Source organism: Salvelinus alpinus, chromosome 9 (assembly GCF_045679555.1).
Source record: "Salvelinus alpinus chromosome 9, SLU_Salpinus.1, whole genome shotgun sequence".
NCBI classification, from domain to species: domain Eukaryota; kingdom Metazoa; phylum Chordata; class Actinopteri; order Salmoniformes; family Salmonidae; genus Salvelinus; species Salvelinus alpinus.
This window is the reverse complement of record NC_092094.1, coordinates 72,090,630-72,114,988: the sequence shown is the minus strand read 5'-3', so window position 1 is coordinate 72,114,988 and position 24,359 is coordinate 72,090,630. Positions and strand designations below refer to the sequence as shown.

Genomic DNA, 24,359 nt, shown 5'->3' with positions numbered 1-24,359 from the left:
GATATTCATAAAACTCCACCGACCTGCTCTTGCGCAGTTGAACCCAGAACGATATGTGACCACTTGGTTACAGCAACAACGTTCTGCCGAGGACACCTAAACCAGTGTGGCCACCGCAAAGCCCAAGAGCCTGACCCTCTCTGGAAGTTGCTGTAGGCCTGCTTGGGATATTTAGCCTATATTGGCTATTGGTTGAGAATCAAGGCCCGCTCTAGCTTGGTAGGCTATGTCGGAGTGGGAAATTGGAAATGTGATTTGGGCCAAGTTGGAGGTAATGATGCATTTAGGTGATGGTTTATTGAAGTGCATGAATGTACCACACCAAAAGCTTGATTTTATGGCTGTTTTAAAACAAATTTCCTGCAATTCTACGTAGTAATTATTTATGTTCACTACTTGGTCAATTGATTTGATACAAGAAAGGCTAATAGTTTATCATCTGCTCTAACACGCTCACAAAACAGTAATTCAAGAAGATCGAAATGCATAGGCCATTCCCATGAAACTGATTGAGATCAATCAAATGATTGGCATGCAGATGCGGTTTCACCGGTAAAACTTAAATAATTATCATTCACGATTGACTGTGATGACGGCCTATTTTTAAATGAGGTATTCCTAACTTGGTGTTTGAGGGTATTAAAAATATAAATTTTTCTTGAGACAATAGGCCTGTGTGTGGGCATAGGCAGACGTTGCAATTGGAGGATGCATTTTATGCAGATTTTATAACAGGGCTCTCCAACCCTGTTGCTGGAGCGCTACCATCGTTTTCATTCCAACCCTAATCTAGCACACCGGATTCTAATAATTAGCTGTTTTACAAGATGAATCGGGTGAGTTACAACTGGGTTTGGAATGAAACCCTACAGGATGGTAGCGCTCCAGGAACAGGGTTGAAGAACCCTGTAGTAATAGGCTACATCTGTACGTACAGACTGAGGAAATTGTGACATCATTTACATATTTTTTCCGCTCCCTTACCTAAAAAAAAAGCACTACAAGTAAGATCTGTGGTAGGCCTGTAGCCGGTGGTGTCTGTATGCCGCATGTGTTCCCCGCTGGCTTCATCCATCTGCGCAGAAGCCAAAATGCAACCGTCACGTTCTCATTACGAACAGGGTAAGTAAAATACCTTTAATGACAGCACCATGGACAACTCCTTTCACCCGGAGACTTCGTGTCGCTATTTTGATCTGCCGCTGACCAAGTTTTAGCCTTCTCCATTTACATTGTGTCATAGGCTACATTTGGATTATTTTACTGCACCAACATTGCAATCTAATGTATGCACGATTTATGCAATAAACAGATGTATTACGGCACTGTACATTTTTGGGGACCTGTACTACAGACTGCTAGGGCTGGGCGATATGGCCAAAATATCATATCCCGATAACGATACATATCAATATATAGCACATTTTCTGTAAATTCAATTAATAAATAGTTTATATAAAATGACCACATATAATAAGAAATAGGCCTTTACATTTCGAATTACACTCAACAAAGAGGTACTTACTCATTAGATTATTTCTCCTTTTATTTCGAACCTTTGTGCAAATGTTCAATTAAGCATGTAAAAAAAATATTAATGTATAAAATCTAAAAAGGTAAATAGAAAACACCAACTATAGTTGCGAACAAAATAATTATAGGCCTAAAATATATACAGTGCTGTGAAATGATTTGCCCCTTCCTGACTTCTTATTTTTTTGCACATTTGTCACACTTAAACATTTCAGATCAAACAAATTTTATGACACAAAGATAACTGCATTTTATTTACTCTGGTTTTTAAGTGATGATTTTATTTATTAAGGGAAAAAAGCTATCCGAACCTTCATGGCCCTACGTGAAAAAGTAATTGCCCCCTAAACCTAATAACTGGTTGTGCCACCCTCCGCAGCAACAACTGCAATCAAGCGTTTGCGATAACTGGCAATGAGTCTTTCACATCGTTGTGGAGGAATTTTGGCCCACTCTTCTTTGCAGAATTGTTTTAATTCAGCCACATTGGAGGATTTGAACTAGAACTTCCTTTTTAAGGTTACGCCACATCATCTCAATCGGATTCAAGTCCGGACTTTGACTAGGCCACTCCAAAACCTTCATTTAGGTTTTTTTAAGCAATTCAGGAGGTGGACTTGCTGCTGTGTTTTGGATCATTGTCCTGCTGCAGAACCCAAGTGCACTTCAGCTTGAGGTCACGAACTGATGACCGGACATTCTCCTTCAGGATTCTTTGGTAGAGAGCAGAATTCATGGTTTCATCAATCACAGCAAGTCGTCCAGGTCCTAAAGCAGCCCCAGACCATCACACTACCACCACCATATTTGACTGTTGGTATGATGTTCTTTTTCTGAAATGCTTTGTTACTTTTATGCCAGATGTAACAGGATGCACACCTTCCAAAAAGTTCAACTTTTATCTCGTCAATCCACAGAATATTTCCCCAAAAGTCTTGGGGATCATCAAGATGTTTTTTGCCAAAAGTGAGACGAGCCTTTTGTTGTTTTTGGTCAGCAGTGGTTTTCGCCTTGGAACTCTGCCATGGATGCCATTTTTGCCCAGTCTCTTTCTTATGGTTGAGTCATGAACACTGACCTTAACTGAGGCAAGTGAGGCCTGCAGTTCTTTAGATGTGGTTGTGGGTTCTTTTGTGACCTTTTGGGTGAGTCGTCGCTGCACTCTTGGGGTAATTTTGGTAGGCCGGCCACTCCTGGGAAGGTTCACCACTGTTCCAAATTTTCTCCATTTGTGGATAATGGCTCTCACCGTGGTTCGCTGGAGTCCCAAAGCTTTAGAACTGGCTTTGTAACCCTTTCCAGACTGATAGATGTCAATTACTTTGTTTCTCATCTGTTCCTGAATTTCTTTGGATCGCGGCATGATGTCTTGCTTTTTGAGATCTTTTGGCCTACTTCACTTTTCACAGGTTCTATTTAAGTGATTTCTTGATTCAACAGGTCTGGCAGTAATCAGGCCTGGGTGTGGCTAGTGAAATTGAACTCAGCTTTCCAAAAAATATGATTAACCACAGTAAATTCATGTTTAACAAGGGGGGGGGGGCAATTACTTTGTCATATAGGGCCATGAAGATTCAGATACATTTATTTATTAAGGGGGAAAAAGTTATCACTTAACTGCATTTTGTGTTTACTTGGGTTATCTTTGTGTAATATTAAAATTTGTTTGATCTGAAACATTTAAGTGTGATAAATGTGCAAAAAAATAAGAGCACTGTATATTTTGGGGGCTTGCCTGTTTTGCATGTTATTTTGACATTAATACATGCAACATATCAATTTGCATTTGGTACCTTGGGTCGTTTCTCGACCGTGTAAATTGGGGCCATGTCTTTGCAGATGTACAGTTGAAGTCGGAAGTTTACATACACCTTAGCTAAATACATTTAAACTCAGTTTTTCCTGATATTTAATCCTAGTAAAAAGTCCCTGTCTTAGGTCAGTTAGGATAACCACTATTTTAAGAATGTGAAATGTCAGAATAATAGTAGAGAGAATGATTTATTTCAGCTTTTATTTCTTTCATCACATTCCCAGTGGGTCATAAGTTTACGTACACTGAATTAGTATTTGGTAACATTGCCTTTAAATTGTTTAACTTGGGTCAAATGTTTCAGGTAGCCTTCCACAAGCTTCCCACAATAAGTTGGGTGAATTGTCCCATTCCTCCTGACAGAGCTGGTGTAACTGAGTCAGGTTTGTAGGCCTCCTTGCTCGCACACGCTTTTTCAGTTCTGCCCACAAATTTTCTATAGGATTGAGGTCAGGGCCTTGTGATGGCCACTCCAATACCTTCACTTTGTTGTCCTTAAGCCATTTTGCCACAACTTTGGAAGTATGCTTGGGGTCGCTGTCCATTTGGAAGACCCATTTGGCGACCAAGCTTTAACTTCATGACTGATGTCTTGAGATGTTGCTTCAATATAGCCACAATGTTCCTGCCTCATGATGCCATCTATTATGTGAAGTGCACCAGTCCCTCCTGCAGCAAAGAACCCCCACAACATGATGCTACCATCTCCGTGATTCACAGTTGGGATGGTGTTCTTCGGCTTGCGAGCATCCCCCTTTTTCCTCCAAACATAACTATGGTCATTATGATCAAACAGTTATATTTTTGTTTCATCAGACCAGAGGACATTTCTCCAAAAAGTACAATCTTTGTCCCCATGTGCAGTTGCAAACCGTAGTCTGGCTTTTTTATGGCGGTTTTGAAGCAGTGTCTTCCTTGCTGAGCGGCCTTTCAGGTTATGTCGACATAGAACTCGTTTTACTGTGGTTATAGATACTTTTGTACCTGTTTCCTCCAGCATCTTCACAAGGTCCTTTGCTGTTGTTCTGGGATTTATTTGCACTTTTCACACCAAAGTACGCTCATCTCTAGGAGACAGAAAGCGTCTCCTTCCTGAGCGGTATGATGGCTGCGTGGTCCCATGGTGTTTATACTTGTGTAATATTGTTTGTACAGATGAACGTGGTACCTTCAGGCATTTGGAAATTGCTCCTAAGGATGAACCAGACTTGTGGAGGTCTTCAATATTTTTTCTGAGGTCTTGGCTGATTTCTTTAGATTTTCCCATGATGTCAAGCAAAGAGGCACTGAGTTTGAAGGTAGGCCTTGAAATACATCCACAGGTACACCTCCAATTGACTCAAATTATGTCAATTAGCCTATCAGAAGCTTCTAAAGCCATGACATCATTTTCTGGAATTTTCCAAGCTGTTTAAAGGCACAGTCAACTTTAGTGTATGTAAACTTCTGACCCACTGGAATTGTGATACAGTGAAATAATCTGTCTGTAAACAATTGTTGGAAAAATTACTTGTCATGCACAAAGTAGATGTCCTAACCGACTTGCCAAAACTATAGTTAGTTAACATGAAATGTGTGGAGTGGTTGAAAAACGAGTTTTAATGACTCCAACCTAAGTGTATGTAAACTTCCGACTTCAACTGTAAATTGTAAAGGCAGCTGTTATCTCCTTCCATCTTTGTGATTCTTTGCTATATGGTGTGCCGCGTGCAAAAGCCTCTTGCAACGTCTGAGTCGGGGGGTTTGATTTGAGCACTCAACTTTACTTTTTTGGGTCTCATCCGTAGACTCTCTGTACTGTTTCACATAATTCTTGCGTAGGTGGTAAGAGGTTAGTGGTGTTTGAGCCTGTTGTTGGGTCCGGCCTGCGGCATATTTTGCAGAGGACGGTTTTCTGGTCCGTGTCAGACTTTTATACCCAAACCCCGTCCATGCGACCGAAGTAGACCCGTTTTTAGGTACGAGCTCCGTGTCTCCTTGCTCTGTCACGTTCACGCTCCATGTTTGTTTGTTGCAAATTTCCTTCCACATGCAAACCGTTGTCCAATTTACAAAACATATTGCCCAAAAGAGTGTGATTTGCGACAACGAAATAAACGATAGAGCGTAATATGAAACAATAGACGTTTTTCAATCGTCACATGATATATATCGTCATATCGCCCAGCCCTACAGACTGCTATCGGTCCGCTAATATAGTACTAGTAAAGGTCCAGTGCACTACTTTTGTCCACTTTTTTTATAGTGTTGCTGCAGCACCCTCAGCAACCCTACTTCCTGCAGCTATGGTTAGGTTACTAGTTGGTAGCTAGCCCAATGCAATGCTCCCTAAAAAGGAAGGTGATCATATGGTCACATTGACTGGCTTTTAAATTGAGATCCTTCTAATTCTAACTTTTACAACCTTTGTTTTGAGGAAAAATTCCAGTTTTGATTTGATAGAGGGCATGCAGTCTATCAAATGTGTATTTCTATCAAATCAACTGGAATTTCTACTCAAAGTAAAGGTTGTAAAAGTATACTACACATTTATATAATAAATCATACCTAGTTTGATTCTGTCAATCAGTGAAAACGTTGATTTATACAGCTTTAAATTGCATTTTATAGATGTTGTGTATTTCTATCAAGTCAACTGGATTTAAAAAAAAATCTAAACAAAGGCTGTAAAAGTATGCTTGACATTTGTAGAATAAATCATATCTAGTTTGATTGTGACAAACGGTGAATTAGTTATTGATTTGTACAGCTTTAAATTGCATTTTAAAGATTTTATCTATTTCCATCAAATTAAAACTGAATTTTGTATTCAAAACAAAGGTTGTAAAAGTATGCTAGACATTTATAGAACAAACCAAATCTATTTTTATGTTTCTGTGACGATGAATTAGTTACTGATTTTTACAAATTTAAATCGCTTTTGGCGAATGTCTGTCGAATGTCTGAATGTGTGACTATAAAACAAACTGTACCTTGGTTAGCTTCGCTGGATGGAAGCACCCATAGCGCTATGGATCAAAACTGCAACATTAAGCATTTTTTATTTGAAGGATTATTTCTCGCTGATGAAAGATAAGGGCCATATGTTTCGAAAGCGATGATTACTGACGTTTCTAAACGTTAACCACAGCGTAGGGGATTCGAGTTCACATGAGGAAGTCGTGGGCGAAGCTATGGCTGTGAACTGTATGGAGAATGCAGAATGCCGCCTAGAGTTTGAGAAAGCTAAAGCACCGCTAGCTATTTAGTTGTGTTTAACGTTAGTTGCGCTCTACTGTTAGCTGACGAGGCTTGTCAGTTAACGTTAACTAGCCCTTCAACCGGTCTTCCTGGTTTATTGACCCTCAGTTTAGACATCGAATGATAACCGACATTAGCTACAATACATGGTATCTTAACACAAAATACAGATTGGCGTTGCTTTTCCTAGCAGGTTAGAGTATTTTAGCTAACCCTTTTCCTAACCTGCTGCCTAAATTCACCCTTAAAGGCGCTCCATGGGCAATCAGATGTCTGCATTGGCCGTGCAGCATTTACCGTGATACAGCCTCAGCAGGAGTCAGGGCATTCATACTTCTTGCGCAGAGTTGTCAAGGAAGTGCGTTTGTGTTTACACAGGACCTCCCGCATTCACCTACCGTCATCAATCATGTCAATGCGTAGCTATATGGAGCCGTCCATATTGTTACAACATTTGAGAGGCTCACGGCGATGCGGTACTGAGCTCATGCCTCTGTAGGATCCGCTACTGAGTCACACCATCCATATGGCACCGCCGACCACATTTCGGATCAAGCATAAATTGTCTCTTAAATGCACTGCATGTTCAATCTGAGGTCTGCATTGGCCTTGCAGCATTTACATGATATTGCCTCTGCAGAAGTCAGGGAGTGCATTCATACTTCGGCTTCGCAGAGCTATATGGGAGGTCCTGTAAAACAAACTCACGTCCTTGACAATTTATTTTACATCAACTCGGCGAAGCGGAAGAAGTATGAATGCCCTGACTTCTGCAGAGGCCGTATCAGCTGCACGGCCAATGCTGATGGCAGATTGACCACGGAGCGCCTTTAACCTGCTATGAAAAAGTTACGTTTGGTTTTAGCTGTACTCACTCTAGTCAGAACCGTATTTTTCTCCAGAATTTGAGCATCAACAAGCGAAGCGACGCAATGAAAGCGCTTCGAGTGGCAGAAGGCAGGTGCGAGGCCTTTTGCGGAACTTATTTATAAGCTATATATATTTCCCAAAGGTATAAGCCACTCCAGTTTTCTATTCTAAGAAAGGCCATGTTATTTTCTGCGAAAGTTATGTATAGGCTTTTTCTATCTGCAATTAATTAGTGCAACAAACCAAAGTCATTTTGAAAAGTTACCATTGTAATCTATGCTATTTTAAGGCGTTTGTATGGGGAATTTAAAAACATGGGGGTTGGATTGATTATTACAGTGAGTTAACCGTTATTCCAGCCATGTAATGATTCTGCTCAATCACGGGCCCTTTAAAAAGGATGGAGGATGAGGGAAATAGGCGGAGCATACATGCTCAAGGTGTTTCTGTTGGCGTTGCGGTACTGAGCTATACTCTGCAGTGCTATCACAGTCTACAGTCACACCGCAATATGAAGTCTGCCGAAATCACCCGCTCTCCATCAACATTCCGGGCAGTCTTTGTGACAGGTCAGTCCCCATATGCTTGTAATATGTTGCTGAATTCAGGGTACCCCACTACTACGTTTTATTTCCGCATCCCCCGGATTTTCGATGTGGAAGTGGGATCATTCATGTGTAGGAAGACTACAGTAAATGCAATCTTCTCCACGGCATAATGATTTGTCGGCATGCTTCATACAGTATTGCACGTAGAACCCCTATTCATTATGAACTTGAGCTAAGTGGAGAAACCGGTCTCTTCTGACAATGTGCTAGAAAGAAAAAGGAAAATAGATGACATTGAATGCACCAAAATGCCATTCAATATACACTACCTGACCAAAAGTATGTGGACACCGGCTCATCGAACATCTCATTACACAATCACGGGCAGTAATATCGAGTTGGTCCCCCCCCTTTCTGCTATAACAGCCTCCATTCTTATGGGAAGGCTTTCCACTAGATGTTGGAACATTGCTGCTTCCATTCAGCCACAAGAGCATTAGTGAGGTTGGGCACTGATGTTGGACGATTAGGCCTGGCTCGCAGTCAGCGTTCCAGTTCATCCCAAAGCTGTTCGATGGGGTTGAGGTTAGGGCTCTGTGCAGGCCAGTCAAGTTCTTCCACACCGATCTCGACAAACCATGGACCTCACTTTGTGGACGGGCGCATTGTCATGGTGAAACAGGAAAGGGCCTTCCCCAAACTGTTGCAACAAAGTTGGAAGCACAGAATTGTCTAGAATGTCATTGTATGCTGTAGCAAAAAGATTTCCCTTCACTGGAACTAAGGAACGTTTTGTGCTGACATTGCTTCCAGAGGCAGTTTGGAACTCTGTAGCCATGTTGAAAGTCACCGAGCTCTTAAGTAAGGCCATTCTACTGCCAATGTTTGTCTTTGGAGATTGCATGGCTGTGTGCTTGATTTTTATACACCTTTCAGCAATGGGTGTGGCTGAAATAGCCGAATCCACTCTTTTGAAGGGGTGTCCATACTTTTGTATATATGGTGTACATGCATTTACTTCCTCTCTTCTCTCCCCTGGCATTTCTCTTGTCTAGATAGTCTTTGAGAGCATTTTCTCAATACAAAATGTTATTTTTTTTATTGCTTATTTGACCTTTTTTTGTGACAATATTTCCAGCGCAAGGTTATATGCCTGCTAAAATGCTCAGATTGCATCATTGATTCTCCTGAAAGACCTGACTCCATTACTTAGTATATGCACTCTTTCATTCTCCTATATGTGCACTAACCTACACTCTCCTGTAGGTATGATTATGGGGGCCTAATAAGCATGGGGACCCAACATAGGAGGACGGATGCCAGCTGAGCCCCTCAACTCACCAGACCATCGCTATTGTCAATATCCCAGAATTCTCAGCTAGGCCCCTGAGAAGGCCTTCTTGCAAACCCTTGGAGCCATGGAACACAAAATACAACAGCGGGACAAAAACAGGCCCAGCTACTTTGGCAACGTCAAGACCAGGTCAGGCCTGCGATTAACTGATTATTGGCAAAAAAATGAGGAAACGCACTGCTTAGAATTGTGACACGTTTAGTTAATCCCAGAATGCGTCCTATCCTTTTTTGGGTTGCTCTCCCTACGTGTTGTGTTGCTCTCCCTACATGTTGCAATGAATGGAGCATAGTAGCTCAAAGTAGAACTTCAACACCTTCTTTGATATAGTCACTCTTTTGAATTTACTTCTCATTTGAATAAAGGAACACAGTCATGGGCATTGCGTGGGCAAGAGGAGTGCAGGTGTTGCCAGAAACAGTAACAACCCATATCCCTAACTCCCACTATCCTATGAATCACAAATGTGATTGCCAATATCGAGCAGTCTTTTTTTAATGTCAAGACAAAATTATAAAGAATCATAGCTGATTGCCTCGGATGGGTTATCAACTATTTTTACCCTTACATGCTCATATACTGTAGATGGGGTCAGAAGGCTTTAATGACCATAATAACTGGTGAACTAATAAACATCCCAGTAGTTTTCCCTACCACCAGTATCCCTCTGTTCTTTCTCCCCTCCAGACTGGGGTCCAAGCTCCCTGTTGGGGACACCCAGTCCCCCAGGTTAATTTCCGGACCCTTGGAGACAGGACCTCAGACCGGCCCAACCAAGGAGGCCAGGGCCAGCGGTCAGGGCCACCGTGCCGTGGGGCGTCCCCTTGACCACGTCCCCCACATCCGGAACCCCCGACTGAGACAGTATTACCTCCAAGGTGAGGTATCTCTCAACAAGGTTATAGCGATATCTTTGGTTTGTTTGCTTTAGTAGGTGCTTGGTAACTGCAGTAGATCCATAGCCAATTATTTGTATGGCATTTATGTTGTGTATTTTCGTAGCAAACCATTCTAGAGCCTGACAGAACACACACAAAGGGAGGTTGTTAAGGAGAACTCCTCTCTAGATGTAGCGTTATTTAACTTTTGAGGAATTGCAACACTGCAGCAAGGAAGGCTTGAACTTCTGACAGATAAATTACCTGTTGACTCTAACACAACAAAATGTGGAGTAAGTCAAGGGGTATGAATACTTTCTGAAAGCACTGTACCCAGAACCACAGATCTGCCCCTGTTAATGTTGACATTTTCATAGAAGGACTTATTGGATCAAAGTGATCACTCCTCCCGCGGGCTTTCAATTTGATCTAGTTTGCTGACACATGACATTGAGCCAGAGATCTGACATTTCTATGTCGGTGTGTCAAGGCCAACAGTGCTGCCTTGTTGCACACCTGAGGTTCTCAAAGAGAAACCCCAGTACCCTAATAAACCTCAAATGTATATAATTTCAAAGGAGCCCACACAGGGCCAGAGAGAGTGGGGGGTTGTTTTGCATGAATTAAACTATATACAGTACCACAAACAAGTTGTAAGTCAGCAGCAGAAAGAAGAGTACTGGTGGAAAGCATTATCGCTTCTCAACATGTTTTTAAATCTTGCCTTCATAGAACCTAGATGGGGAACGGAGGGAACCATGGCCAAGTCCATGGGCAGAGATCAACAGTCAGATGACAAGGTAGACACTATGGTGAGTCACAATCTCATGTAGACCTACTCCTATGTCAATGATCTTAAAGACCTGCTGCACCCTCACATTTGATAACCAATACAGTGCATAATATATGGTATAGATAGATTCTGATAATGAGGGTTCAAAGGTCAGACCAGCTGTATTTCAGTGAAACAGTGGTCACAGATCAGTCACAGATCTTCCTTATTTCAATGGGTATGCAAGGGTATATTCTGAGGCTCTACAACCGTTATAATGGAAGGACAGTGTATTGCAAGATATGTGTTGAAAATAAATGTTTGTAATTATATCACGTGCAGATGAAGAAGCTTCTATCACTGCAGCTTTCAAACGTTATCAGATTTCGTAAAGGGGAAATTGATACCGTTGAAGTCGGAAGTTTACATACACTTAGGTTGGAGTCATTAAAATTTATTTTCCAACCACTCCACAAATTTCTTGTTAACAAACTATAGTTTTGGCAAGTCGGTTAGGACATCTACTTTGTGCATGACACAAGTAATTTTTCCAACAATTGTTTACAGGCAGATAATTTCACTGTATCACAATTCCAGTGGGTCAGAAGTTTACATACACTAAAGTTGACACTGCCTTTAAACAGCTTGGAAAATTCCAGAAAATGATGTCATGTCTTTAGAAGCTTCTGATAGGCTAATTGATATCATTTGAGTCAATTGGAGGTGTACCTGTGGATGTATTTCAAGGCCTACCTTCAAACTCAGTGCCTCTTTGCATGACATCATTGGAAAATCAAAAGAAATCAGCCAAGACCTCAGAAAAAAATGGTAGACCTCCACACTTCTGGTTCATTCTTGGGAGCAATTTCCAAACGGCTGAAGGTACCACGTTCATCTGTACAAACAATAGTACTCAAGTATAAACACCACACACAGCCATAATACCGCTCAGGAAGGAGACACGTTTTGACTCCTAGAGATGAGCGTACTTTGGTGCGAAAAGTGCAAATCAATCCCAGAACAACAGCAAAGGACCTTGTGAAGATGTTGGAGGAAACAGGTACAAAAGCATCTATATCCACAGTACAACGAGTCCTATATCGACATAACCTGAAAGGCTGCTCAGCAAGGAAGAAGCCACTGCTCCTAAACCGCCATAAAAAAGCCAGACTACGGTTTGCAACTGCACATGGGGACAAAGATCTTACTTTTTGGAGAAATGTCCTCTGGTGTGATGAAACAAAAATATAACTGTTTGGCCATAATGACCATAGTTATGTTTGTAGGAAAAAGGGGGAGGCTTGCAAGCCGAAGAACACCATCCCAACTGTGAATCACGGGGGTGGCAGCATCATGTTGTGGGGGTACTTTGCTGCAGGAGGGCCTGGTGCACTTCACAAAATAGATGGCATCATGAGGCAGGAAAGTTGCTTCAATATAGGCACAATATCTCAAGACATCAGTCAGGAAGTTAAAGCTTAGTCACAAATGGGTCTTTTAAATGGACAGCGACCCCAAGCATACTTCCAAAGTTGTGGCAAAATGGCTTAAGGACAACAAAGTGAAGGTATTGGAGTGGCCATCACAAAGCCCTGACCTCAATCCTATAGAAAATGTGCGGGCAGAACTGAAAAAGCATGTGTGCGCAAGGAGGCCTACAAACCTGACTCAGTTACACCAGCTCTGTCAGGAGGAATGGGCCACAATTCACCCAACTTATTGTGGGAAGCTTGTGGAAGGCTACCTGAAACGTTTGACTGACGTTAAACAATTTTAAAGGCAATGTTACCAAATACTAATTGAGTGTATGTAAACTTCTGATCCACTGGGAATGTGATGAAAGAAATAAAAGCTGAAATAAATCATTCTCTCTACTATTATTCTGACATTTCACATTCTTAAAATAAAGTGGTGATCCTAACTGACCTAAAACAGGGAAATTTTACCAGGATTAAATGTCAGGAATTGTGAAACTGAGTTTAAATGTATTTGGCTAAGGTGTATGTAAACTTCCGACTTCAACTGTATGTGGAACTACTGTAAATCCTACTGTAGCCTAAACATAACTTAATCAAGGCAAAAACATGTATTCAATAACTTTTTGTTTTTTTCTGTCTAGAAAGTCCCTTTGCAATGCATTTCTGTCTAGAAAATATACATTGAAACGATCTACAGCATATCAAGACGCTTTCAAGGACCAATATTGCTTTGAGTCTGGTATAGGGGGATAGGGGTGACGTGTTTGTATATTGATTTATGCAACATATGGAGTAGTCAGAATGTATGCCTATTTTATACTCTTTGTATTCTTTGCAGTTTAGTACATGGTCTATAAACTTCTGTGTTATGAAAATATCAATGAGTTCCATGGGAATGTAATTTAGGTCAATGGACCATCTGTCAAAAGCTAAATCCTGTGTTGTGTGGGAGCGGATGGAAGGTTCACATGATATTGGGCTTGTCAGAGGACTGTGGGGCCTCAAATTAAGGGAACAGATTGGCATTTATTTGGTCTGATTTCTTAAAATATTGGAGTACTACCTAAAATGGATTTCTGCACTGCATACACACAGGCTCACCATGAAGACACGGTGTTCAGTGTCATCTCCAAGTGCAGTAGCTTGGCAGATCAGACTAAGCTGAACAGGCAGCTCTCCACCTCCATCTCTTCCTCCCTCATCTCCCGGCAGGTAAGAGTCACCATGGTTCCCACCCTTTATCAAATGCTACATCCTATACAGTATCTTCCAGAGCCAACATTTACACTTTATATATATATATACAGTGGGGAGAACAAGTATTTGATACACTGACGATTTTGCAGGTTTTCCTACTTACAAAGCATGTAGAGGTCTGTAATTTGTCATAGGTACACTTCAACTGTGAGAGACGGAATCTAAAACAAAAATCCAGAAAATCACATTGTATGATATTTAAGTAGTTCATTTGCATTTTAATGCGTGACATAAATATTTGATCACCTACCAACCAGTAAGAATTCCAGCTCTCACAGACCTGTTAGTTTTTCTTTAAGAAGCCCTCCTGTTCTCCACTCATTACCTGTATTAACTGCACCTGTTTGAACTCGCTACCTGTATAAAAGACACCTGTCCACACACTCAATCAAACAGACTCCAACCTCTCCACAATGGCCAAGACCAGAGAGCTGTGTAAGGACATCAGGGATAAAATTGTAGACCTGCACAAGGCTGGGATGGGCTACAGGACAATAGGCAAGCAGCTTGGTGAGAAGGTAAAAACTGTTGGCGCAATTATTCGAAAATGGAAGAAGTTCAAGATGATGGTCAATCACCCTCGGTCTGGGGCTCCATGCAAGATCTCACCTCGTGGGGCATCAATGATCATGAGGAAGGTGAGGGATCAGCCCAGAACTACACGGCAGGACCTGGTCAATGACCTGAAGAGAGCTGGGACCACAGTCTCAAAGAAAACCATTAGTAACACACTACGCCGTCATGGATTAAAATCCTGCAGCGCACGCAAGGTCCCCCTGCTCAAGCCAGCGCATGTCCAGGCCCGTCTGAAGTTTGCCAATGACCATCTGGATGATCCAGAGGAGGAATGGGAGAAGGTCATGTGGTCTGATTAGACCAAAAGGCTCTATTTTTGTCTCAACTCCACTCGCCGTGTTTGGAGGAAGAAGGATGAGTACAACCCCAAGAACACCATCCCAACCGTGAAGCATGGAGGTGGAAACATCATTCTCCCCACTGTATATATGACATCTTCTGTAACTTCTCCTCACTCAACATGTGACACCTTGAAATGTCACAGGGGGGGAAAAAACGTTAATTACAGGCCTATGGGTATGATCAACCTCATCATTTGAGCAGACACTGACAAGATGTACATCATCTTTTATATCTGCATATGTTTTTCCCAGTATGAAGTTTCAGGGTAGTGACATAATAGACTAAATGACCAAAATGATGTGAACACTTGCTTGTTGACCATCTCATTCCAAAATCACGGGCAATAATATGGAGTTGGTTCCCCCTTTGCTGCTATAACAGCCTCCACTCTCCTGGGAAGGCTTTCCTCTAGATGTTGGAACATTGCTGCGGGGACTTGCTTCCGTTCAGCCACGAGCATTAGTGAGGTCGGGCACTGATGGGCGATTTAGGCCTGGCTCGTAGTCAGCATTCCAATTTATCCCAAAGGTGTTTGTTGGGATTGAGGTCAGGGCTCTGTGTCAAGTTTTTCCACACCGATCTCAACAAAGGATTTCTGTATGGACCTCGCTTTGTGCATGGGGGCAATGTCATGCTGAAACAGGAAAGGGCCTTCCCCAAACTGTTGCCACAAAGTTAGAAACACAGAATATTCTAGAATGTCATTGTATGCTCTAGCATTAAGATTTCCCTTCGCTGGAACTAAGGGGCCTAGCCCGAACCATGAAAAACAGCCCCAGAACATTATTCCTTCTCCACCAAACTTTACAGTTGGCACTATGCATTTGGGTAGGTAGCATTCTCCTGTGATCCGGCAAACCCAGATTTGTCTGTCGGACTGCCAGATGGTGAAGCGTGATTCATCACTCCAGAGAACGCGTTTCCACTGCTCCAGAGTCCAATGGCGGCGAGCTTTACACCACTCCAGCTGACGCTTGGCATTGCGCATATTGATCTTAGGCTTGTGTGCAGCTCCACCATTTCAGGAAGCTCCGGACGAACAGTTCTTGTGCTGACGTTGCTTCCAGAGACAGTTTGGAACATAGTGACGGTTGCAACTGATTTTTACGCACTTCAGCGGTCCCGTTCTGTGATTTTTGTGTGGTCTACCACTTCGCGGCTGAGCCTTTGTTGCTCCTAGACATTTCCACTTCACAATAACAGCACTTACAGTTGACTTGTGGGAAAGGTGGCATCCTATGACGGTGCCAAGTTGAAAGTCACTGAGCTCTTCAGTAAGGCCATTCTACTGCCAAGATTTGTCTATGGCGATTTCATGACTGCTCAATTTTCTACACCTGTCAGCAAATTGTCTGAAATAGCCGAATCCACTAATTTGAAAAGGTGTCCACATACTTTTTTTTGTGTGTGTATATAGTATGTTTTACTTGTACCTTCCACTATGATTTGACATGCAAAGTGAGGGAAAGACTACGTAGCCTTCACCACATAGCCTTCAGAGAACCCACAGGTAACTGGCAAAATAAAATAAACACCAACATAAAATGTCTTAATAGGGTGTTGAGCAACCATGAACTGCCAGAACAGCTTCAATGCACCTTGGAATATATTCTACAATTGTCTGTAACTATTGGAGGGATGTAACAATTTTTCCACAAGAAATTCCATAATTTGGTGTTTAGTTAATGGTGGTGGAAAATGCTGTCTCAGGCGCCGCTCAAATCTTCCATAAGTGTTCAATTGGGTTGTCTGGTGACTGACACTCTCCCCCTATGCTCCTTTGAGACCACTCTTTCAAAGTCACAGATCTCCTCTAGCCATGTTAGCCAAAATAATGGGCAACTCTGCATTTTTATACATGACCCTAAGCATGATGATGTTATTTGCTTAACTCTGGGACCGCACCTGCTTTCAATATACTTTGTATCCCTTATTTACTTGCATTTCCTTCATTTTGGCAGTTACCTGTATTTGCATGGTTACCAAATCAAGCATCCACCCCCTCCACTCCAGTAGGCTACAGATAAGACCACAGTAAAGCAGATTTAAAGTTCACAGTACAATGGAAAGAGGAAGGTCTTAGTCTGGGCAGAGTTGTATTTACAGCAGTGCACGAATGTGTGTTGTGATGTTACTGTGCTTTCATCCTGAAGAACCTCCGCGTTCCCAAGAGTAAAGGCTCTGGCCAAGGCTCATCTCCCGCAGTGATGCACCTTGACCCCAACCTCAGGCTGGAGCCAGAGTTTGACACTAACCCAGGGCTTGGGCTTTTTCCGGCCCCATCTGCCAGCCCTCACTCCCCGTCACCAGATGCAGAGTATGACAAACTACTGGTAAGGATAATGTGAATTAATTTATTCCACAAATCATACAGAAGAGGAGGTACATTTGACAATGTTTTTAAATTATTTAACCCTGATTATCTGGCACCTATCAGGCCTTTAATGGAGTGTGTTCTTGCTTTTCTGATGGTAAAATTGAATGTTCTTGTCAGGAGAGGCTAACAGTTTTTAAATTAAGCTGAAATTGTTCAATAGAATAAGAGCCAATGCAGGACTGGAAAAACTTGGCTAACTGGCTCATGGCAATGATTGATTTATGTGAGAACTGTTCTTTTTAAAACCAGCTAATTCAGCTCTGTGTATATAAAGCACTGTCTAACGAGTGGCTACGGTTGTGTTTTTGCTCCGTGCTTGTTTTGATTCTCCCAGGATGTGGAGGCGGTGCCAATGCCTGACGGACAGCTCTGCCTACTGGCCCTCCCTCCCGAGTGCTCCCAAAGGGAAGGGCAAGCCGCCATGCCATATCTCAAATTGTTCTGCCGCTACATCACTGACCGCAAGGTGAGTGGAGACTAGCGCCATTCTCACTCAACTCTCACGCACCTCGCTCTCGCAATTCTTGCTCACCCCTCTCACCACCCGCTTACCTTTCTCACCTCTCTCTTTCACCAGGGTGTGGTTTCTGGTATCTTGCTAGTGACGTCCAATAAGATCTTCTTTGACCCGTGTAAGACCCACCCGTTGGTGATGGAGCACGGCTGTGAGGAGTACCTGCTGTCTTGCTCAGTGGACAGCCTGGACTCTGTCTCGTTCTACACGGACATTTCCCACGTACACTTCAACACCTCCACACACAGGTCAGCATTAAATGACTATGTGCATGATTGAGACACACATATTTGGTGCAGCTCTTCACAGATCAACATACTGTGTCTTCACATTGCCTGGAAAGGCGTTTTAACCTATAGGAGGTCACTAAAATAATCCTATATTCTGGGCAGACCTGTCAAATCGGTAGATTGCAAATACGCACTGACTGGATCAGTGTGGGTGAGTCTCTGACAAATCCACAGGTAGCAACAGTGACCTTAATATGCTGTATGTTCTCTGTGATATCTAGCAGTGCAAATGGGAGTATAGCCACTGAAATTGGTCCATGGATTTCTATGGTATCAAGGAGCGCTTGCTGGGTCACATTGCAGAACATGCAACATACATAGGTGTTTTTTCTGTTACTAGGTGGAAAGGAACTAAAAAGACCCAGAAAACTGGCTCCAAAACTGGCAAGACGCTCCAGCAGTGTGGGAGGCGAAGCAGCAGTAGCGCACAGCACAAGGGGGAGACTGTCCCAGTGCTGGTCTCTGCTGCTACGTCGGAGCTGAGGTCTGCCCTGGCTCTCAGCCTGGTCCAAGGGTTCGCTGAGGAGGAGAGTAGCAGTGACATGACTAAGGCAGAGAAGCAGCTGGAGGGGAAGGGAAGCCCACTGGAAGAGCAGGTTGTGCAGTCATCCGGGGCTGTGCTGAGCAGTGCTGCCACCTTCTGTTGTGGAGGACAAGAGGCAGCAGGGACGGGAAATCTAGTGAGAATGGAGCAGGTGGACAGAGGGGGGACGGAGAAGGAGCAGTCTGTGAGGAATCGGACGTCAGGTAAGGAAAGGAATCAAGTCAATAGTTTTGTCATTGTTTTATCCCAAGCAGCACTGTGTGGTTGAAGTCTGCTTGATAAGTTTGTAGGAAGATGGTATCATAACAAATGGTTCGAACTCAGTCTCTTTTTCTTTGTTTTGCAACCCCCTCACTTTCTCCTCTCCCCTTTTTCTCTCTCGCTCTCTTCCCCCCCTCCCCCTACTTCTCTCCTTCTCCAGGCCTCTCTAGACCTTCAGGAACTTTTGGGTGTCTCATGTTTGTCAGGCTGCGGCTCCAGGGTTCCGCTGGGAAGAAGGGTGTGGCTGCAGGCTTGCAGCTGGGGACAACAAAAACCTTACCCCGGAGGGATGCCTGGTTCGCCTTTTCCCAGGAGAGGTAACAGTCTGTAGCCACAGAAAGACTGTTTTAGTATAGCATTAACACTCCACTTACATTCTGTGAGCATTAGCACCTCACACTGACCATGTCTAACATTAACATAATGTTTACATGTCTTGTTCAGCAATTTTAATGCCCTCCCTTGCTGAGGAATATATAGACTTTTACAATTCTCACTAGAAGTAAGTCAAAGGTCTTTAACACTAAATCTTTCTGCTCTCATGTCTTGTTGTCTGTAGCTCAGACGAGCTCTACGCCTATCTGAGCCACTGGAGGCCTGACCTATGCATACTGGAGGGAGGGTCGGAGGAAGGGGAGGGCGACAAAGACGAGTTTGTACTGGTCGACAACGGAGAGGAGGAGGAGGAAGAAGTGTCCAAGAACCACGGACGGACTGGGGAGGACTGGGAGGTAAGTCTGTATATTATTAAAGTCCTAAAGTCTGTAGTGGCTTTCAACAAAAATGGCTATTTCCATTAACTTTGACTAGAGCTTCAGTGGTGACGATGCATCTTTTGCACATCTTGCCCTGGGGAAGTTTGAGCAGTGTTTTAGGTGGGGTCCGGAGTTGTTGTTTGAGTGTGACAGGTGTCACGTTTGAGTGCGAGGTTAATGGGTTTATAACTAGGTTGTGTCTTGTCTTGCAGATGGTGTCAGTGGAGGAGGGTGGCGGGAGACTACCTCTGGTCATGGACAAAGATCCAGAGGGACTGTGTGAGATCGTGGAGCAGAGTCGCATCTTGGACGCAAAGCTTGTCAGAGAGGTAAGCACCCAACCATAAACATGTATGTCGGATCTTCACAAAACACTGTCTGATCTAATCACAAATGCACAAATTCACAATGGAAGATTATTCTCATCCATTATTGGATAAGAAAGAGATAATGACCTCATTAATCCCCAAGGGGAAATTAAATGTAAAGCTTCTCATGACATGTCACTGGTCAGCACCACACATATAGAAGAAATTGCACACATTCCTCTTCTTGCCTCTAGTTCCACAAATGCATTACAAGTTCAGCATTCCCAGACTGGTCTGGGTTTAAAGATAAATCCAGAGTCTGAGACAAAACCTGACTTTTCTGCCTCGGTCTCCCTCAAGCAGCATTGGCCTTCAGTCATACACACAGAGCCATTCATGACTGAACCTTCGTGCTGAGTGGAGTACTGAAAATACTCAACCCCTACTGTGGCCATGTCTCACAAAGGGGGTTATGCATAAGGTAGAATGCTGGTAGTGAACTCCTGTGGAGAGATTTAAGCAGAGCAGTGCTGTTTATTTTATTTATTTATTTTACCGTTATTTTACCAGGTAAGTTGACTGAGAACACGTTCTCATTTGCAGCAACGACCTGGGGAATAGTTACAGGGGAGAGGAGGGGGACGAATGAGCCAATTGTAAACTGGGGATTATTAGGTGACCGTGATGGTTGAGGGCCAGATTGGGAATTTAGCCAGGACACCGGGGTTAACACCCCTACTCTTACGATAAGTGCCATGGGATCTTTAATGACCTCAGAGAGTCAGGACACCCGTTTAACGTCCCATCCGAAAGACGGCACCCTACACAGAGCAGTGTCCCCAATCACTGCCCTGGGGCATTGGGATCTTTGTTTAGACCAGAGGAAAGAGTGCCTCCTACTGGCCCTCCAACACCACTTCCAGCAGCACCTGGTCTCCCATCCAGGGACTGACCAGGACCAACCCTGCTTAGCTTCAGAAGCAAGCCAGCAGTGGTATGCAGGGTGGTATGCTGCTGGCATGTTCCTTTCCACCTGCTGCTGTGAGCACTTTGAACCAATACATTAGCTATGGCACCTGCAGGTCAGATCTTCTCATGTCCAGGCTCATTCACTTGTTGGATAGATCATTAGCTCAACAGAGGAAAAGCGTAGCTAAAGAAAAGGGTAATATAATTGGATATCAATGATTACCGTTTTCTCCCTTTTTCTTTAGCTCAACAGAGGAAAACGCTTAGTTTTTTTTATTTAACTAGGCAAGTCAGTCAAGAACAAATTCTTATTTACAATGACGGCCTACACCAGCCAAACCCGGACGACGCTGGGCCAATTGTGCGCCGCCCTATGGGTTGTGATACAGCCTGGAATCAAACCAGGGTGTCTGTAGTGACGCCTCAAGCACTGAGATGCAGTGCCTTAGACCGCTGTGCCACTCGGGAGCCCACTTGTGCCCCTGCTCTCCAACCCTCTCGCACAACTCTTTCTCCTTCTCAATCCTTCCCTCTCTCCAGCTCTCAGCCGAGTTGCCTCCCAGGACAGTGGGCCACATGTGGCATCTGGCCTACAGCACGTCTCTTCACGGCTCCAGCCTCAAGTCCCTCTACCGGAAGCTGAACGGCAGCGACTCGCCTGTACTCATGGTCATCAAGGACTCGCTCAATCAGGTGCCCTTTTTTATGTACTCAGATTTGAAATGTAATAGTCACAAACTCTCCAATGTTCCATGCACCACCCTCAACATTTTTAATATCTATCCGCTTCAGAGATTCAACACAAACACGTACCATAGAGCACTTGCTTTTCATGGCATTTGCACTATTGACTTCAGACACTCACAACTGCTCCAGAAACTATGGTGGGGTTGGTTTGAATAACATATGATTTGCCAGGAGTCACGAGTTCATTGTGGACTTGTGGTCACCTATGAAGACCCCCATTGTATGAGCTCGGTCTTGTTTGGTTACCAGAGGGTTGTGTTTTTGTTAATGGTAGGTATGTTTCTGTGCCCCAGGTGTTTGGGAGCTTTCTCTCTCACCCACTGAGGCCGAGCGAGACCTTCTATGGCACAGGAGAGACATTCCTCTTCATGCTGCATCCTCGATTCAAGGTCAGACAAGACACACACACATGCTGACACACACACTATGATGCATACACTACACTTACACAACCATTGCCAAACAATACTCTCCCACATTTTCTAATCCGAAATGTGTCTTAAGGTATTGCTGCAGGATTGTTTTGTCAACCTAAGTGAAGACAATACTGTTTGTTGCTAATCTTGCTAATGTAACATTGCATGAGTTTTCATAGCAGCCAAATTACTATTCACATCAAGGTCTCTACCAACGTCACATGATCAATTTAATGCATGACTGGATTATGAAAGGTCACGTTTTGTCTTTTTAAGCACAAACAACATTTAAGAAGTTAGGAACTCATTGCTATCAATCACATGAGGTTGGTGGCACCTTAATTGGGGAGGACGTGCTTGTGATAATGGCTGGAGAGGAATAGGGGGAATGGTACCAAGCACACGGTTTCCATGTTGATGCCATTCCATTAGCTCCGTTCCAGCCATTATTATGAGCCGTCCTCCCCTCAGCAGCCTCCTGTGCTATAAATAGTGTACTGTGTAATGCTCTGCATATAAAGGCCAAGTTCACCTGGTCTGCAATGCGGAAAGGGCTGTCAGAGAAGTAAAGCATTAATCAGATAGGACCCTAAGGTACTCTTGTGTCGGTGTCCCTGACTGACTCTGCCCTTGTCACCTCCCAGTGTTTCAGATGGACAAGAGAGAACTCCTTCTTCATAAAGGGAGACCTGGACTCTTTTGCTATCGGAGGAGGAAGGTAGAGCCACTCCCAGCTATAGAAATGTTACATTATGGTTTTCTTGATGCTGTTTCTATTTCTGTGACACTTACTGTCCATTGCTTTGTGGTACAGTATGTGCCAATATGTTTAGGAGAACACATTACTTTACTCTAAAACAATGAACTGCGTTTCTTTCTCTCTTCCGCAGTGGTCACTTTGGCCTGTGGCTGGATGAGACGCTGTACCTGGGCAGGAGTAGCCCATGTTACACCTTCAACAACTGCTGCCTCTCGGAAAGAGACGACTTCCACGTCATAGAGCTGGAGGTGTGGACGTTCTGGTGAAGGCCTGCCCTCTTCAACTTGCCTAGCAACACCCACTCACAATGTCTGGCTGTCCAATGACTGCTTTAACCAAGACTCTAGAACCCATCTCTTCTAGAACAATGAGTTGGATGTACCTCACTATTTTGACTTAATTCTGTGGTTTTGGGCTGCGAACTGAACTGTGATTATTCTGAACCCTATCTCTGAATGTGGACCAAACCATTAGGTGGAGGAGGGGTGTTGGTGGTTTGGGACTGAGGTTGTAGCCTCACTGCATTGGAAGACTTGCCCTGTTGCAGCCCCCCACTCCTTTCGCAGCTTGGTATGGTCCTCATGTTCAACTGACTCTGCATTGTGGATACTGTAGTTCAGTGGTGGAATTCACATCTTCTAACAATGGATCTCCATCTGAAGGCCTACCTGCATGTGTAAGCCTGCATTTCCACCCCAGCACAATTGGCACTGTTATTCTGGCACCATCTTTTTGCTGCCTGTGAATTGCTAACCTGAAGGTGGCTGTCTCTTTTGTAAAATGGAGGAACTGAAATTCAAAGAACTAGGGGCTCACTATGCCCCTTTTTGCATATAGACCAAATTATATGAACTGATGTACAAATTTAGTCAACGTGAACAAAAAAAGGACTTGAGGGACATGGTCTAACCTAAATATCTTTAGAAATGTTTGTTACCCACTCAATCAAACAATACCTGAAAGTTGCTGTCACTGATCAGAAGTTAGATCTATGTTCCCACAATATAACAAGTAGACAAAATCAACAAAATGTGAAAAATAGGGCTAATGTTATTATAACATGTCTTTATCTGATACTTTTTGAGAAACATCGATTTCATCCAGTGGTCATTGCAAGCTTACGGAACGAAAATAACAATCAAGACTCCTTTTAGCAAAGACCCAATCTATTAAAAAAAAAAAATTGCACAAACAAAGGTTATTTCAAGGGGATGACTACCTCTGCAATGCTAACATGTGCCTACATTGCAGTGCTTAAAAGGAAAGATTCAACCATTTTGAATGTTGTATCGTATTTGTGCATCTCTGAGCGATGTTCTATCAATTCCTAGGGTCCTTTCATGTTTATCTGAGCTATTCGCTGTTCAAGCAGGCAAAAATACAGCCTGCTTGAACAGCGAATAGCTCAGATACACATGCAATGCACTTCGGAATTGATAGAGCAGTGATGCACATACGATAACATTCAAAATGGGTGAATCTTTCCTTTTAGAGGATGGAGAAATAACATTTTGTTAAGATATGACCTGTTTCAAGTGTCAATGTACACGTGGTAGAATCCGCAAAGAATATCACTAAGTCCATTTCGTCTTGCTCTTAACTGTTGATTTTGTTAGATAATCTTTGGTGTAGTCACTTTAAATTCTGATCTCATGGGCAAGGTGTTAATTAACCTGTAGTTCCATAACATGAGATCTACATCAACAATGTTTGGCTTCATAGGAAAGATCAAACAAAATGCAATTACATTACAATTG

The 24,359-nt window shown here is 43.1% G+C and overlaps 1 protein-coding gene across 1 annotated transcript; it reads left to right on the top strand.

Annotated features, from left to right (window-relative positions):
• Positions 1-849: 849 nt before the first annotated feature.
• On the top strand, positions 850-23,785 carry LOC139530586 (oxidation resistance protein 1-like). Its single transcript, XM_071327124.1, has 16 exons — positions 850-1,122; positions 9,271-9,487; positions 10,046-10,236; positions 10,969-11,048; positions 13,582-13,698; positions 16,815-16,994; positions 17,373-17,504; positions 17,616-17,800; positions 18,183-18,589; positions 18,808-18,964; positions 19,207-19,378; positions 19,615-19,731; positions 21,220-21,372; positions 21,720-21,815; positions 22,487-22,560; positions 22,733-23,785. Exons 2-16 carry the CDS (start codon positions 9,423-9,425, stop codon positions 22,866-22,868), a joined length of 2,262 nt encoding a protein of 753 aa, XP_071183225.1. The 5' UTR covers positions 850-1,122; positions 9,271-9,422; the 3' UTR covers positions 22,869-23,785.
• Positions 23,786-24,359: the final 574 nt, after the last annotated feature.